Source organism: Numenius arquata, chromosome 3 (genome assembly GCF_964106895.1).
Source record: "Numenius arquata chromosome 3, bNumArq3.hap1.1, whole genome shotgun sequence".
NCBI lineage: Eukaryota > Metazoa > Chordata > Aves > Charadriiformes > Scolopacidae > Numenius > Numenius arquata.
In genome coordinates, this window is record NC_133578.1 from 30835307 (window position 1) to 30852212 (window position 16906).

At 37.6% G+C, this 16906-nt stretch overlaps 1 protein-coding gene across 3 annotated transcripts in view; it reads left to right on the forward strand.

The window, feature by feature from the left end:
• LOC141462885 (hyccin 2) overlaps window positions 1–16906 on the forward strand; it is a 76589-nt gene that overhangs the window by 30839 nt on the left and 28844 nt on the right. For 2 of the 3 annotated variants that reach the window (XM_074145031.1, XM_074145026.1), the window contains 7 exons: window positions 2171–2350; window positions 4382–4462; window positions 5092–5207; window positions 5972–6067; window positions 7845–7961; window positions 8657–8744; window positions 13904–14063. In XM_074145031.1, coding sequence (XP_074001132.1) covers window positions 2171–2350; window positions 4382–4462; window positions 5092–5207; window positions 5972–6067; window positions 7845–7961; window positions 8657–8744; window positions 13904–14063 — 838 coding nt within the window. Of the gene's footprint in view, window positions 1–2170; window positions 2351–4381; window positions 4463–5091; window positions 5208–5971; window positions 6068–7844; window positions 7962–8656; window positions 8745–13903; window positions 14064–15237; window positions 15406–16906 lie in introns of all 3 variants that reach the window. The other variant, XM_074145027.1, reaches the window with a different exon arrangement.

Consider the following 16906-nt stretch of genomic DNA (forward strand, 5'->3'; position numbering starts at 1 on the left):
TGGTTTTAGTAATTAGTGTCACTTTTAGATAGGGGCTTCTACTAAGTAAATATTAATTAAGAAAGAATGTACTTAAGTATCTTTTGAACATAAAGTGCTATATATGTATGAAATACTGGAATAAATATATTAGTTAAAATAATATATCCTCAACTTGATAGAGAAAGCCATAGCATTGTTTTATTAAAATGATTGCAATAGAAGCTTTATGGGCTTCTAATTTAATTTAGGTCCCAAAACAAAAATTAAGTGAAGTATTTTATATATATGGCTTGTAAAAATCTATATGCTCCAAATTACTGGACTTCTCTCATTCAGTATCAACGTCATCAGTGTCAGCTTTCTCTCCTCCCTGTCTTGTGGATTCTCTTTGCTTCTGTTGTAAAAACAGGCTTTTAGCTTAGAGTAACTAGGCTGTCAATCAGAAGCCTTGTTACACAAGGTACTTCTACCAGAGCCTTGTATAAGAAGAGATTTTTCTGATAGCAAAGTTTTATTTTACATAGATGTCATGTTATGGCTTATATAATCAGTGGTTTAAAAATGGTATGCTTCATTGACCAGAATATCGTGTGTTAGAAATGAAACTGATGTGTTCACCCTTTTTTGGGTGATGCTTTCTTAAGGCAGCTATCTTGATAGAAAATTCTGTCAAATTAGTATTTTGTGCTTGTGATATACTAGAGTAACATATCTAAGTTTAAATATGTGTATGTGAAGTTGTACAGTCATACAGATCATGGCATTGCAGATTTATCAAACATCCAAATTAATCACTTGTAGAAATGTCTGTCCCTCTGCTGATAGCAAAGGACTTCTTCAAAGTGCTTTAAGAGGATGGATAGTTCACAACAAACCACGGAAGTACATCTTCATACAGCATAGCAAAAGAGTGACAGTGAATTTTACAGGAAATTCTGAGTACTAAGATTTTGATGATTAGACAAATTAATGAAAGAAGAATGTGTCAAAATCTATGAAATGTACTGCTAATGCTCTGAAAGTCCTGAGCTGCATATCCCTGGGAGTGACGTGTGTACTGAAAGAGGAGTCATATGTGCCTTATATGATCTTCTGCTCTGCACTGAGTATTTCCTATTTACGCCTTTTGTCTCACCAGTGCAGCTGCTATTGTGTTGGTCAAATGTAGGGTTTTTATTGCTCTAAAAAATGATATGTATAATTTAATGTTTAATATTATTGTGTTTGTATATGAAAGCTGCACAAAGTATGTTTGGTTAGAAAGAAGACTTATTTGAGATTCTGGCCTCTATTTTCTGACTCTTCTATATGAATATAAATGCTTTAGGTTACATGTATATCTTCTGTCTTTTCGGATGTTGAATACCATAAGTGTTTTCCTTAGGTCAGACCATCCCATTTCTTAGAATGTAATACTAGATACTGGTCACAGACCTTATCAAAATTCCTCTTGGGTTTTTGGTGGGGTTTTTTTTGGCAGTTTTTGACTCTGGTATTTAAAAACTTGATTAGTCATGGGAAAGGGGCAGAGAGTTTGATGTGGATGTGTTTTAACAATTGGTTTGGCATTGTAGACTCTTAAAATGGCAAGATTTTTCTTGTGCTTATATCTCACTGACTTGATAAGGACCTTTTTTGATTCTTGTACTGAAACCCAAAGGGCAGCTCAAGATGGAAAAGTCAGCTGGCATTGTAATGAACAAATGCACGCTTGTTGGGTGTAGGTATTAAATTAATTCATATTTGTGTCAATAGACCTGTCACGAGCAGCTGTCATGAGCAGCTAATCTTTAACCTTTGTACTTTTATAAACCTTACAACTGCACCATTAAAGTTTCACGGTGCACATAGTTCAGGCCACGTGTCTGTCACATACCTTAAATTAGTATCTGTACACAAAATATATCTTGTATTGACAGCCCTAGATGTTCTCAAAGCACAGGATGATAATGACTGCAGTAGGGCCACATTTCCCAATACTGCATACCAGTACCCCTCAGGTCTGTCCTTATAGATGCCCTTAAAAGGAATGCAGATATCGTTTTGGTTCATTCACTTACTTGCTATCAAGGAATGTAATTTTTTCTGGCTGCAGTGGCTGTATGATATAGCCCCTATATTTACTACTTCATTCTCGCTTCTTAGAGAAGCCTAACAGCAATTCATTACCCTGTTTGCCTTTCCACAGCTCCTGGAGCCTGTTTGCCACCAGCTCTTTGAACTTTATCGTAGTTCTGAAGTTCGACTCAAGAGATTCACCCTGCAATTTTTACCAGAGTTGATCTGGGTATATCTGCGTCTTACTGCCAGCAGGGACAGGCAAAGTAATGGTTGCATTGAAGCATTGCTGCTTGGCATTTACAACTTGGTAAGTGAGATGAGTGGGAATGGCTTAGGAAAGCTTTGATCTCAGGTTTTGTGTCACTGACCACTAGGAATAAAGTAAATTATTGGAACAACATATTTAAAATTATAATACGCTTACATGAAAGCATATTTAATCTGGAGAAAAGTAATGTAATGAAGGTTTAGTAAGAACGTGTTTGCAATAATAATTTTTATTTTTTATAGTAATCTTTTTGGGACAAACCTTTTAACTAAAAAGGATCATCTCATGGGCTTTCTTGAACTGTTATATACTGATGTTTTTAAGGAAATGAATTAGCCCTCCTTAATGTTGAAAAATACAACTATGGGGATGATTGTCAGACCAATACGCTTGGTGAATCTTCATGTGTCACTTCCCCTTGCCCTCTGCTTACTCTGAAATATGTCTTTTTAAGGGTAATTTGAAGCTGAAACCACTCTGCATGCTAGCACTTAGATACATGCGTGTGTATATTTGAGGCAGGTGGTTGTCTTGAGTGGAACTGTGATTTTAAGAATAAGTAGAAGTAACTATAAATGATTAAGTTTGGCTGTTGGATATAAAATTAGTTTTTTAGATCCTTACCTTAGCCTGGAAATGTTTACTCTTGTAATGTTATGAGGCTATTTGATAAATTTAGCAATACTGCCAAGGTAGGCATTCTCTAGTGGGAGTTTTTGTGCTATAGGACTTAAACTTTTTATACTGAAACATTGCCCTTCTCTCTACTACCACAGTAAACCCCTCCTTTAAATTCTGTAGTATGCCTCTACACATGATGAGACACAGAACAGTCAAACTGCTGTTCTTAAAAAAAAAAAAAAAAAAAAGTGAAAAATAGTATTTTTGTTATGTGTCTGTAGATCAGCTCTAACAACTGGAAGAGCCAGTTATTTTAGATTTACTCTGATAGAAAAACTATTGGAAACTGCTTGCTGATTTTTGGTACTGTTTGCTGTTTTGAAGTAGCATGTGTATTTTTGTTGACTGTTTTCTCATAAGGGTCCTTTTTCAGTTCCTTTGAAAGTCCCTATTGGAGATTCATATTTTTTAAGGACATTAATTTCTTCATTCTCTCCAGATCCAGGAAGAAAGAGGCCTCAAAATGGACAGTGGCTCCCACTTGTTTTTTTTTTCCCCATGTTTAAGTTGTTGATATTTTTCTGCATATATACTGAGACTGAAGGAGTGAAGTTATTTTCTCAATCCTTAGAAAGTGAAAGACAAGGATAAATCTTTTGCATTCTGCTAAATTCAATCAACTGTCCTCCCATTGTGATCCTTAAAGCCTACTACAAGTACTGTGCTACCTTGGGCTAAGTTTTCACATAAACTGGAATGACTAAAGCTCATTGTTGGGAAATCAGCTGTACAAAGTGAAAATGCAGGATTTTAGACTCCTTTTTGGTATAGTCTTATGTGATTGCTCCTAGTATATTTGCTTTAAAAACTGCTGGGTTTGCTTATGTAGTAACCTAGCAACTGGAAAATCTGACTAGTTTGAAAGCCTTTTGAGAAAACATTCTGTGTATTTCTTACTGATAGAATGCCTGAAGAAACCTTGCCCATCGCCTTGATTTCACCTTTTCTCTGTGGTGCATTTATTATGAAGTGCTGCCCATTGTCAGCAAGTGACTCATCGGCCCTCATGTGTCTGTATCTTTTAGGTTTAAAGTTTAACCTTGGTCCACTATGCAACTCTATTACAATATAAAGGTGTGCTAGGAAAGCTTTTTGTTCTTTTTTTTTTTTTTGGTGAAGTCACACTGATCAAGGAGCAAATGCTGGTGTTTTTTTAAGTGTTGCAGGCTAATTCTGCAAAACAGTCGGTGAGAGGTCTGTCCTGCTTTTTAAATATGTATGTAAATTTGCTCATATTCTGGAACTGCACAGAGACCTTAGGGTGTTAATAGTCTTATCAGATCAGGACATCTAACTTTTTATTTGTTAAACGCCTTCTAAGAGTTTAAAATTATTTCAAGCCCTATCTCCTTACTTCTGTTTGGGTTTTGGTTTTGTTTTTTAATGCAGGAAATTGCTGACAAAGATGGAAACAACAAAGTTTTATCTTTCACCATCCCTTCATTATCTAAACCCTCAATATATCATGAGGTAAGAGAGCTGCTGTGTTAAATTAGCATTGGATCTATTAGAGGAATGAAAACTGGATCCTTTTGATGCAACAGGCCATTTTAGATGCATCTTGTTGCAGTAAGTTTTCAGTGTCAGTAGCTTGCAATTAGTGTAATTGAATTCAGTAGCGTTAGTAGAAGAAAAGGAATGTAAATGTTGAAAAATCTTTGCTGGCAGTGCCCATTTTAAATGGAGGTTAGTTGTGTTGTAGTTGCAACTGTGGTTTTTTGCCTCTTATGTGTTAGTATAAAAGTAGTCTTCCTTCTTCTAACTCCTCCTTAATACAATTTGAACTTGGAGTCATATTTTTATTTCTGTACTGTTGCTGTGCGAAAGGTATGTGCAATTAGGACAAACTTAATGGAGATGTAAGAATCAAAGTTGAAAATTGCTCTCATCTGCTCTGTTGCTTGTAAATGTGGAAGCTGCTTATAATAATAAAATTAGGTAATGTTTTTAGATTTACTGTATTCTGGAATATTATTCATTTTTACAGATCACAAGACAAATGTGTCTTTTGGCTTGGGTGGTTAGGAGTTTTAATGCATTCAGGGACCTTTTACTTATAGCTTGATTCCTTCCTTCCTTCTCCTACCACCTACTTCCAGCCCTCTACTATTGGATCCATGGCTTTAACTGAAGGAGCTCTATGTCAGCACGATCTCATCAGGGTAGTTTACAGTGATCTTCATCCTCAAAGAGAAACCTTCACAGCACAAAACCGGTAGGTGGATGTATTCTAATATCAGAGGTGCAGACAAGAAGTCCTTAAATGTTAAGACCAAATATATTATGTGTTCTGTCCTTTCTCAACATTAAGTGCTTGGAAATAAATCTAGAGAACAGTCTTGGTAATCTTGAGGTATAGTATTTTTGTTGTTTGATCCAACTTTGTATGTTCTTCTCTAGTTAATTTAGAGGAGAGTAACTTCTCTGTCACCTCTGTGTCCATCAGGAATATCTTTGGGTTTATGTCTGTCAACTCAAATCTTCCTAGAAGTATAACAAAATTCAGCTTTGGCTCTGAGGCTGTGACTGCTTTTTCCGCAGGAAAAGAGGAATAGAACTGAGTGGATAGACAGAACTAGGGATGAGAGAAATTGCCCTGCTGTTATACTGACTGTCAGCTTTACCTGTGTCTAAAGCCAGCTCTGGGAAAACTGATAAAATAATTTTGAATGCATTGTGGACTTGTCTCATTCTATAACTTTGTCTAAATATTATGCCATATGCAATTTCCTCTGTAGTTCCTGCATATGCTAATGGTTTTCAGTAATAATAATTTTAAATGTTTAATACTGAATGTTTAGTTAAGTTAGTTTCAAGTTAGTGAATTGTAATGAGAGATGATTTCTGGATTTGTGTGTTTACTTCTGACGCTTTCCTGTGGGGTATTTTTTGAGACTGAGTTGTAGAATCCTTGTGTTAAATTCTGATGAAATATTAAGAATTTAAACCATGCAAGGTTTTGCTCTTGTCTCTTTTCAGGTTTGAGGTGCTGAGCTTTCTTATGCTGTGCTACAATTCTGCTATTGTCTATATGCCTGCCTCTTCTTACCAATCACTTTGTAGGATGGGTTCCAGGTGAGACACTTACCTTTGAAATAGTCTTGCAGGGTGCATCTAGACTTCTACATATTCATCCAGCAACAGAAGAATTAATTTACTTGTTGTGTTTAATAGCTTAAAATATGTAAATCTTGGTCAGTCCTGCAACTTAACTGGAAATATGAAGCTGCACTCACATACAGATAAAACACATGGATTATCTTACTACTGCATGGGCTTTTATTCTAGTTATGTAACTTTCTGTTGTTTGGAAAGAAAAAAAAAAATGCAATTTTTTGGGAAAATTAGTTGGAACTCCTCAGACTGATAGGCATTTTTTTGATTTACTTATCTTTCAGACATTTTTCACTATGGTCACCTTAAAAATCCTGTGAGGAATACCACCGGTTTCCTCTACTTCCAAATATTAACGTCTTGCTTCTGAGGATGGGTTATATAAAGTGTTTGCACACTGTTCTGGGTTTTAGTGGTTTATTTGGATTTTTTTCTTTGGTTTGGGTGGGGTTTTTTGTTTGTTTGTTTTTGTTTTTCCTTTTTCCTTCCTTTCTTTTTTTTTCTTGATAATAACATCCCACTTTCTGGATAATTCATTACTGTGATTTCTCAAACTCTTATACATGCCCTTTATATAACCTTCTACTTGAATAGTCTTAGAAGCATCTGGTTGGCAGAGATCCCTGCTTTTTTTTCTGACAAATCTCAAGTATATCTGATATTCCCATATGCCTGTTTCTACCAGCATTTTTCTCTCAAATGAGATAAATTCTCTCTCCTGCTACCCCAAACAGAGGAACGTCTTGAAATGTTTTTTGATTTAGCTTGTTTGCTTCAGCACAATACTGCCACAAAAGAAAAGCCTTACATGGAATTCAGTTATGTAGGAAGAAGGATCAGACTGGCTTCCAGCAACATATATTATGTAGTAATATAACACATATGCAGTTAAAATTATAGCCTGTTTTCTTTCCTGTGATTTCTGATGGCAATGGGTTAAGTTTTGGTATGTTTCCATCATCTTCACTTGAGTTGTGGCTATGCTAAATTTGCCAAATATGTTGAATTTTCCTGCATTTGAAAATTAGATCTGTTCTTTGGGTAGAGAAAAGACAACATTTTATAGGTCAGGGATTTTTTGTTGTTTTTGAAACAGTGCAGCAGTTACTATGTATTAGTGGCCATGTGTTGCTTTCATGGTGAAGATTTAGATATTAAAGTTATAAATATGTTATTCTGGGTTTTTTTACGGAGACTCAATGCGATGCAGTATATGGGAAGGCAGGCCTTTTTTCGAGTCAAGTATTTTTTTAGAAGGCAGCTGAGAGCAATTCTCAAGAATACAGTATCTGCATTACCCATCTTTAGGTAAAAGGTGATTGCATGCTGTCACCATACATTAGATAGGAGAAGACATATTTCTCTTCTATACCACTGAAATGTTTCCTTTAAAGAAAGTTGGTTTTGGTTACTGAATTTTGAGGAGAGTCTCCGACTTGGTGACTGACAGTAGAGAAGATCTTGCCACCCTCATTCTTTAGAAGCTGGTTATGATTTGAAGAAAACAGGTGGAGTTAATGGCTATATGAGAATAACACTGGATTATCAGCAAGCCACATCTCAAGACACTGTTGTACAACTGCTTTAATGATTGGGAGAGCAACATAAGAATGTTTTATGTTGTGTACTTATATTTTGAAAAATAAATTTTGAAAATAAATTAAAATCTCTGTGATGTAAAGACATTTGTAGTCTTTGTGGGGTTAACATTTTTTTTACAATGGTGTGTTTTTTTCAGGCTGTGTGTGAGTGGATTTCCACGGCAGCATGAGAAACGCTGGAAAGAACACTGTGGTAGAGTGGTGTTAGACCCTGATTTCATGGTGCAGCTCCTCACAGGTGTCTATTACGCCATGTAAGTGGATGGGTTTTTTCTGTAAAGAGAAATGTCTGGTTTTACATGAATTGTAATGCTAGTTGTTTTTTTTTTTATGATTGAAAAAAATAGTTAAACTCGTAACAGAAGTTTATAACTTGATTAGTGCATTTTCTGTTACTTGCTCAGTCAGCCATAATAATTTGAAAATATCTTTGTCAGCACTGAATTAAGTGATGAAGGGCCAGAATTAGGTGCTGAAGAGAGTTAGGCTTCTGGACTCATCTTTTCCCAAGTTTCCACTACCACCAGATATTTTCTGTTCATGAGCATAATGAGCTTGGATGCCGAGATGACCTGATGAAATGCAGACCTCTTGAATGTCAGTAGCTTCTGAGGTAGCAAAAATCCATTTCTGATGGAAATTCAGTTCTGCTAAGTACCATTAATTGTTACATCTTGATCCCATTTTTTTTAATGTTTAAGTTTGTCCTGGTTATGGCATCAACTTTGTCTTGCTTGGAGGTGACAGGGAGCTGCTTTTTTGTTATATTGACAAGATTAATAATTAAGTCCTTTGTCTGTACTTTTAAAAGAAGTGAAGGGGCTGGCGTGTACATGCAGTTGATGAACTTTCTACATTAGTAAAGAAGTGAAGAGCTGGATTTGGGCAGAAAAAAGACAAGACTGAGTTCATAAGATATGAAAGATAAATATCTTTCTTTACTTTTTAGATATAATGGTCAGTGGGATCTTGGCCAGGAGGTATTGGAGGACATAATTTACAGAGCACAGCTTGAACTCTACTCACAGCCTCTGCTGGTAAGAAATAACCCATTGCAATTTATGGACTTGGTTAAGAGGAGTATGGATGTGTTTCTGAAGTGAACTGGTAATGAAAGCATTTGTGGCCATTTACTGCACTCCCAAATGCAAGTGGTTGTTAACAGCTGGTGTTTTCAACATAGCTGTTTATACCATGCTTTTTCTGCTTGAGTATTAAGCTAGGGTGCTGGGATCTCCTAGGAGTCATTGATGCTGAAAGTTAGGATTTTCTAATGTATTACAGATGGATCAAAATGTTTATATTGTTTTGGCATAAGCTACCAATGAATGATTCAAAGAAGCTTAACCAAATGGGTATATGTCATAAGACATTGGTTGCAAAAAAGGTGTTTTCTTTGCTTCTAGACCTTCATCAGTGCTTAGAATATGCTGTGTGGTTAAACTGATAACACAGTAGAAAAAACATCAACAGGATAGAGCTTAAAGTGAAAAGGACCTTCATCTCCAAAGTCAATGTCAGATTTTGATTGATCAAAGCCACACAGGTCTTAATCTTTACCTTCTTTAGGGGAACAGCAATAGAATGGAGTACTTCTGATTGTTTGGCTTTTTCAGTTTCCACTATACTTGCTGTTCTGATCATAAGAAGAGATAAATGAAACAGGGAAAGTGGTGAAACTGGGCTGGATGCAGGTGGATGTTATTGGGGAGGATGAGGAGGTTGACAGAGAGAAAGGAGTAACGGAAGGTTTTTATTTTTTGTCAGATGTAGGAATGAGGATCAACATAAGAGGGAAAATGAAGGAGAGTAAAGTAAATAGACTACTGTCTCAGTTTCTGCATCAGAATTATGGCTAGAAGCCTTTAGTGCTCCTCTGAACTAAGAGCAGTAAAATTTCACTGCTTTTTACATAACTGAGAAAGGAGTGGATTGGGAAAAATCTTTTTATGTGGCAATCTGAGATGCTTCTGCAATAAATTACATAAAATTATTCTCTTGATGAATTAATTTTGGCTGTAAAATTTATCTACAAGCCTTCTGACACTGCAGCATTTTAAATGCTTGGTATCCATTGAATTATAATAGTTGGTTCCTTTTGGAAATGACTCATTGCTCCATCAGATTGAAAGTTTTAAATTAAATATTGAACCTGCTGAATTGGGCCACCCCATCAAACTACTACATTTAAAAAGTATGTAGGAGGATCTGGAACTTAATTCAATTGATGATATGACAATTTTCAGTCTGTATTGTTCATTTTTAATCAGTTTGGCCTTAGAGATTACTTCTAATTGTAAGAATCTTCTATAATGTCTTTTTTTTTTTTTTTTTCCCCAAAGCTACTTTTGCCTCTCTATCCCATTGTCTGGTGTTGGTGACGTCATGACATCACCAATTTTTCGTCCTTCCCCAGTTGTCAGGTTTTTCATGCATATGCATGCAGGCACATCTGTGGGATATTCTTCTTAATGCTCTGATGATTGCCTTGCTTCCTCTCTTGTTTTACTGCAATTTTTAAAAAGTAGCCTTAAGTAATTCTCCGTTTTGTAAAATGATGACCTGCATGTCCTTGGCCTCATGCTATATATTCAAGCAATTTGACTTTTTTCAGAGGTTGGAGTCTGTTCACCTCATTGCATTCTCCAGGAGATGTGTATAATCTAGCAGCATTATAAAATTTTATATTTCAAAGTTAAAACTACTGGCACCAAGTAAAATATCATCTGTGCAGCATCGCAGATAAGTTTCAAGTTCAGCCTCTTCCTAGGATTTCCTAATAGCAGCAAATTCTTTGAAGCCCATTTAATATTCAGGCAAATCCCCACATTAAGATTGTTTTTAGATATCTGTAGTCAAGCTGTTTGTATATTTATGAGAGTATCATCAGTCATCTTTACAATGAGAAACATCACTGTCCTTGTGTTTGGGTATGTCTCTTGGAGAAGGATTTTTGACAATACAGTAGATACGTAGAATTGCAGAATCATAGAATGGTTTAGGTTGGAAAGGACCTTAAAGAATGTCTTGTTCTAACCCCCCTGCCATGGGCAGAGACACCTCCCACTAGACCAGGTTGCTCAAAGCCCCATCCAGCCTGGCCTTGAACACTTCCAGAGAAGGGGCATCCAGAACTTCTCTGGGCAATCTGTTCCAGTGCTTCACTACCCTCACAGTGAAAAATTTCTTCCTGATATCTAATCTAAATCTACCGTCTTCCGGTCTAAAACCATTGCCTTTCATCCAATTGCTACATGCCCGGGTAAAACGTCCCTCTCCAGCTTTCTTGTAGGCCCTTTTCAGATACTGGAAGGCCACTATAAGGTCTCCCCGGAGTCTTCTCTTCTCCACGCTGGACAACCCCAACTTTCTCAGCCTGTGTTCATAGGAGAGGTGCTCCAGCCCTCTGATCATCTTCGTGGCCCTCCTCTGGACTCACTCCAACAGGTCCACATCCTTCAGCCTTATGAGAGCTCCAAAGCTGGACGCAGTACTCCAGGTGGGGTCTCATAACAGCGGAGCAGAGGGGCAGAATCACCTCCTTTGACCTGCTGGCCACGCTTCTTTTGATGCAGCCCAGGATATGGTTGGCGTTCTGGCCTGCAAGCATGCATTGCCAGCTCACGTCGAGCTTCTCATCCACCAACACCCCCAAGTCTTTCTCTTCAGGTCTGCTCTCAGTCCATTCTCCATCCAGCCTGTGTGCGTGCTTGCGATTGCCGATGCAATGCTCTTGTTTAAATAGGTTTATATTGCCTGTGGACTTAAAACAACAAAGAAGAACCACTCAAAAACTCTCACACTGAAACAGCAGCATCAGAATGCTATGAATTATTTGTAATGTAGAAGCAGTCATCTTTCACTGTTACTCAGAGACTACACCGGAACGGGCAAGAAGTGTAATGCAAGGGACAGGCTTTTTCTGGGAAAAGCATCTCTGTTAACAAACACTGAGTATTGGTTTCATAGTCGTGAAAACTGGAAGTTTCTACAGGGGGCAAACAAGTCACTGAGACTCAGTATTACTGCTAAGCAAGCCTGGACTTGGGGAGTAGCTCAGTTCCAATCAATCAGTCTCTTCCTCTAAACATAAGAGTTCTGTGCTTGTTTCAGATGGAAATCCCTGTGCAGATGGAAATTCAGTGCAGAGACACACAGGCTTTCTTAGCCTGGTACACAAGAAGCATGGATCAGCAAGTCCCTATTGTGGCAGCACCTTTATCAAGTGTATTTTATTGATGTACTTAACTGCCTTTTTTTGGATGTTCTTTTTGTTAGAGTTCTTTTCTGATAGGCAAGAGTGGTCGTCTGGCCTGAAACCAGCCCTGCTTTGTCATTGATAGTTGCAGACTTGGCTGGCCAAGTCTGAATTTTGCTGTTTGTTTGTTTTCCTGCCTTTCAGTGCTGGGTTAGACAGTGAGCAAGTTTTTTTGCATCCGGAAGGATCACAGTTTTGGGTTTTTGTCAGAGGAGGGCTGTGACTCATTCGAACTGGTTGTTTTGATTGTTTCAAAGTTTTACTGTTGCACTGATTATATATATATTTTTTTTAATCTCCATATGGTTCTCCTCAGTCCCCAGAAGTACAATTTGTGCTGTTAGAAAGGGCCGTCTGTTAAAAAGTTCAACAAGCAGAAGTGCTTTGTCACTTTTCTGGTCCCATTGCAGAAACTTTCTGGTACTAATCTTTAGATTTTAATCCTGTACACTGAGAAGGGTACCTATTCAAGAGAGGGCGCAACTCTAGTGAGTAGAAGATAGGAAGGCAGAATTTTGTATACTGTTGTACTTGATCTGCTTTGGTTCAGTACAGCAGAAATGAGTTTCTGAAGTCTTTAATGTGATCAAAGATAGGGTGAATGCAATTTGTACCATTTTGAGAGGATGGCATGAAAAAAGGCTGATGTGTGAATAGGAGAGCAGCTCACAAGTCTTGAGGCTGAGAGAATTGGATAGCAAAGGGCAAAGCAATTTTGGACAAGTGGAAGGCAGGATGATAAGAAGCATTTCTGTGATGATGCCAATAATCTTTAGTGCTGGTTAGAAGCCAGACAGGAAGGCACTGGATAAGATGTTTAATGGGGAATTACAGGATCACAAGAGCAGCTGGAGATCAGAATCATATGGCAGCCATTCCAGACCCTTCCAGGAAGTGAAAAGTCTTTGATTTAATTAATATCCTGTGATCTGTGGCCTTACTGTTTGGAACAGTTTCATTTCTTCTCATGGTTGCTGGACGGTTTGCATGTTGTAACTTGTAGGAAAGTAACTTTTACTTTATTATAATGCAAATAAACACTTTTAATTCATGGAGCTTTTATGGCATGCCATATGCACTGATATAATCTTTTTATCAAATGTTATCTGAGATCTTCACAAGACAATGCAAAGTTCTGCCAATAGAGTCTGTTCCAGTGGTTTAGTAGATTTCTCACAGTTTTTGTTTTTGTAAATGCTAATGAAAGATGACTTAATTAGTTAAGCAGATTTGGTATGTGCAGGCTTTGGGAGTTCAAAGAATTTGTTGGATGTCCCTTACGTTTCCAAGACCTCTGGCAACCTAAGAATATCAAGACAACACTGATGAGGTTTAAAAGTGCGTTAGTCCTGTCACTAGGTTGAGGGAAACAAATGAAAATGTTGCTTACAGCATAAAACTAGGAAATGCTTGATTATAGTTATGTGCTAAACAGTTAACACTACTCCATTGGCTAGTCACAAGTCTTTATACAATAAAGAAAATAGGGTAGGCTGAGGTGGAAACTGGTCCTGTCTCCTCCATGCACAAGGCCATATGCTGTTTGCGTTGACTTGGACTGTGACTTAGTTTTATGACATTCTTGTCATAAAATATAAATGGTATTTTCCTTGTCATTTTGCAGTCTTTTTTGGATGGAGACCTTCCTTTGTACGTTGTTAGCTCTGTCCGTACAGGTGGCAAACATGGAACAAAATAAATTACCTAAAAAAAAAAAAAGAAGAGAAAATTCAGCTATATTTTTGGGAATAGGATTGTGATGAGCTTTTCAACGTAGTTATCAACTGTGAATCTTGGGGATGGGGCCATGCATCTAGATGGGATCTGGCATAATTAACATTTCCTGGTTGTTTCCCTTTCTGTTTTCAGCAAGAAATCTAATATTTCCACTGGTGCAGTCATGGACAGTAGTAGTATAGCATTTTACTTCTATCTTAGGTTGCAAATGCCATGAAGAATTCACTGCCCTTTGATGCTCCTGATTCATCACAAGAAGGCCAGAAGGTACTGAAAGTAGAAGTTACTCCGACAGTGCCGAGGATTTCTCGGACTGCCATTACAACAGCTTCCATCCGTCGGCATCGCTGGAGGAGAGAAGGTGAGCTTTCTCTGCAAAGAGCAAATACTGTAGTGTTCTGTATTCATCATCATCACTGTAATCTGGCTTCTGAGTTTGAATGTTTGCAGAACAGTTGGTTGGGTTTTTTTGTTTGTTTGGTTTTGAAAAGTTATATTCCATAACAGTGTATAGTATTTTACATCTTCAGAGCACTGCATGAACATGAACATTTGAGATGTTTGTTTTGTTTTTGATGTGGTGATAACCCACGAGGTAGGTGAGAAAATGGAGAAGCTGGAAAATGTTCAATAAGACTTCTATTTTCCTCTGTGTAGCACAGTATAAAATTGTAGGGATAGAACTTGGCTTAGAATTTGAGTCCTCCTTTAATCCAGACTAAAACTCAACTTCCTCCCATCATTAATAGCTCAGGGAATGAATGGTATTATCCAGACCTTGATAGGGTTTCAGCTACCTAAAGCTACTGAAGGCAGTGGGAGAGGGAAATCTCGCTCATATGGCCAAATTTAGAGAGGGGCCATGTCATAAAATAGCTTTGGGTAGCTTAGAATTAATCCTTATTTTTCCTCAGTGAGTACTCATGTTGTATAGAAGTGTGCTTGACTGTATGAAGAAAAAAATAAATATGTAGTAATATTTACATTGATATGGTGACATTTTCAGTGTAGGTGTAGCGAATAGCTTGCTTTGAAATCAGTTTGTCATACTTACAAAGCTTTGTTGCTGCATGTATAAAATACTGATTTAAAAAGCTGCATAAATGGCTGAAGGTAAAAAGTAGAATAACCTAAAAATAAACTGAGAGTAAAAGAGTCTGAAAACAAGGGCTCCTATGGTACTCTTGTTTTGTTTTGTTTTGTTATGTTTTCCTGTATCATGTGCCAAAGGATTTGATGACCTCTGGTCTTCAGCTGAATCAGGATGTCCAGGACAAGAAGTAGCTGTCTTCTGTGTTCAGGACTCTGGATCGTGTTTGTCTTCACTGTAGTTGCTGTTATATTCATTTGCTAGTCTCTGGTCTACAGTATAGCCCACCTGTCCCTTTCTGTGGATGTTCTCACAACTTTTAACTAAGCATGGGTAGTGTTTTGTGTTTGTTCCGTGTCCGCATAAATTTTCTATTTTCCCTGCCTGGGTTGGAATGCCAAGAAAGGAATAGAAAAGCACTAAAATGTTATATGTTGAATCCCAGATGGCTTTGACTTCTCAAACGAGGCTGACTCAAGCATACCTGGCTCACCGATCCAACACGGCTCCACAGACCTAGGGATCAAACGTGAGCAAGAGGGGGAGGTGCTGATGCGCAGGACCCCTGAGCATGGCTTCCCGGAGCCCACCTTGGCAGCAGCCACAACAGAGGGTAGGACAGAGATGAGGAGGCAGAAGTCAGTGAGGCAGTTGCTGGAGGAGGATCCCGGCTCCCTATCCCCAAGCAGAACTTCTTTCCATTCTAGTGTGTGTTTCCGCTATCCCAGGGTGTATTAGCTTCTCTTTGCAATACACGCATCCCCTATATACCTAACATCAGGTCAGGTACTACCTTTTGTTATCACATGGGCTGGCCTGTGGCTTGCATCTGCGTGGTGAAAGACTGCTTGGCATGGCAAAAAAAAAAGGCAAAAAACCCCCCAAACTAAGGGGTAATAGCCAAGAGCTTTGGGATTGCTTGGAAACTTTCTATTACTGAGCATGTTTAATTTAATATTCAGAAGGGAAAAATGCACCAGTTGAACATGAATCTAGTCCTGAAAAATAGTATAGAGTATGAATGGATTTTGCTACAACTTAGTTACAACAGTGCCTTGCTAGTCTGCAGTTTTTAAATTTCCAAGAACAAAGTTTCCTGTTCCCATTAAAAGTCAAGCCTATCTAAGACAGATATAAAACTGCTGATGTTTTTATTTGCTAATCATCCTTTAGTTGAACATTCATAGACATACAGCTTATTTACATGAATGAGCTGGCTACTATAAAGACAAGTACCCAAAAAATGCTTGTGTTTTCAAGAAGAAACCAGGTTGTCATGTTTCTAAAAACTTTAGAACCAATTACTGTTCTCTTTCTTGTTCATGCTGTCCACACAAATGCTGTAGGACTTCGTATATCTGCTCTGCAGCCAAGAATAGCAGATAGAGTAGCTGGTAGAAGATTATTTTGCTTAAGTTTATCTATTAATTTTCTCATCTTTACTCCATAAAAGACGTGGTTTTGAGTACTGAATTTAATCATGATTTCTCCTCAGAGAGAAAGAAGAATTCATTTCTTGTAAATGTAGTTAAATATATTTTCAAATGTTCTCCTATCTTAAGTCGTCTTTTCTATCTGAACATTCCTTTGGTATATCCAGCCTATCTATAAGCATATCAATTGATCATACATGAGATTTATTTGCACATTTGGATAGGAGCTACATAGGTTTCAGATTTGTTCTTCTGGAAACAACAATCTGGAGATTTTTGAGATTTAATGTAGTGTTGTCACAGAATCCTTGTCCTTAGTCAGAGTTGCTATCAAACAATAATTAAGACATCACGCTTCTGTAGAAGATAGTTGCATAAAAATGTTTAGTGTGGGCTTATCTACTCCTTGGTGCATAGTGAATTTGAGCATGCTCAGTAAATGAGTCCTGTCTTCTAAATTCACTTGTTCAGTTGGTCTTACTCCATTTTACTAAACTTTGCATGTGCATGACCTGAAGGATATGGAGAAGTCCTCAGCTGCAGAGAACCTTCTATGAGAGACAGGAAGTGGGGAAGAAGTTGATAAAGACTTGGGCTTCTAGTCTTAGTTTGTTTTAAGACATCTGTATAATTTGGAGTGTTTTTGGATAAGGCATCTTTCCACATGCTTTACTTCAATAG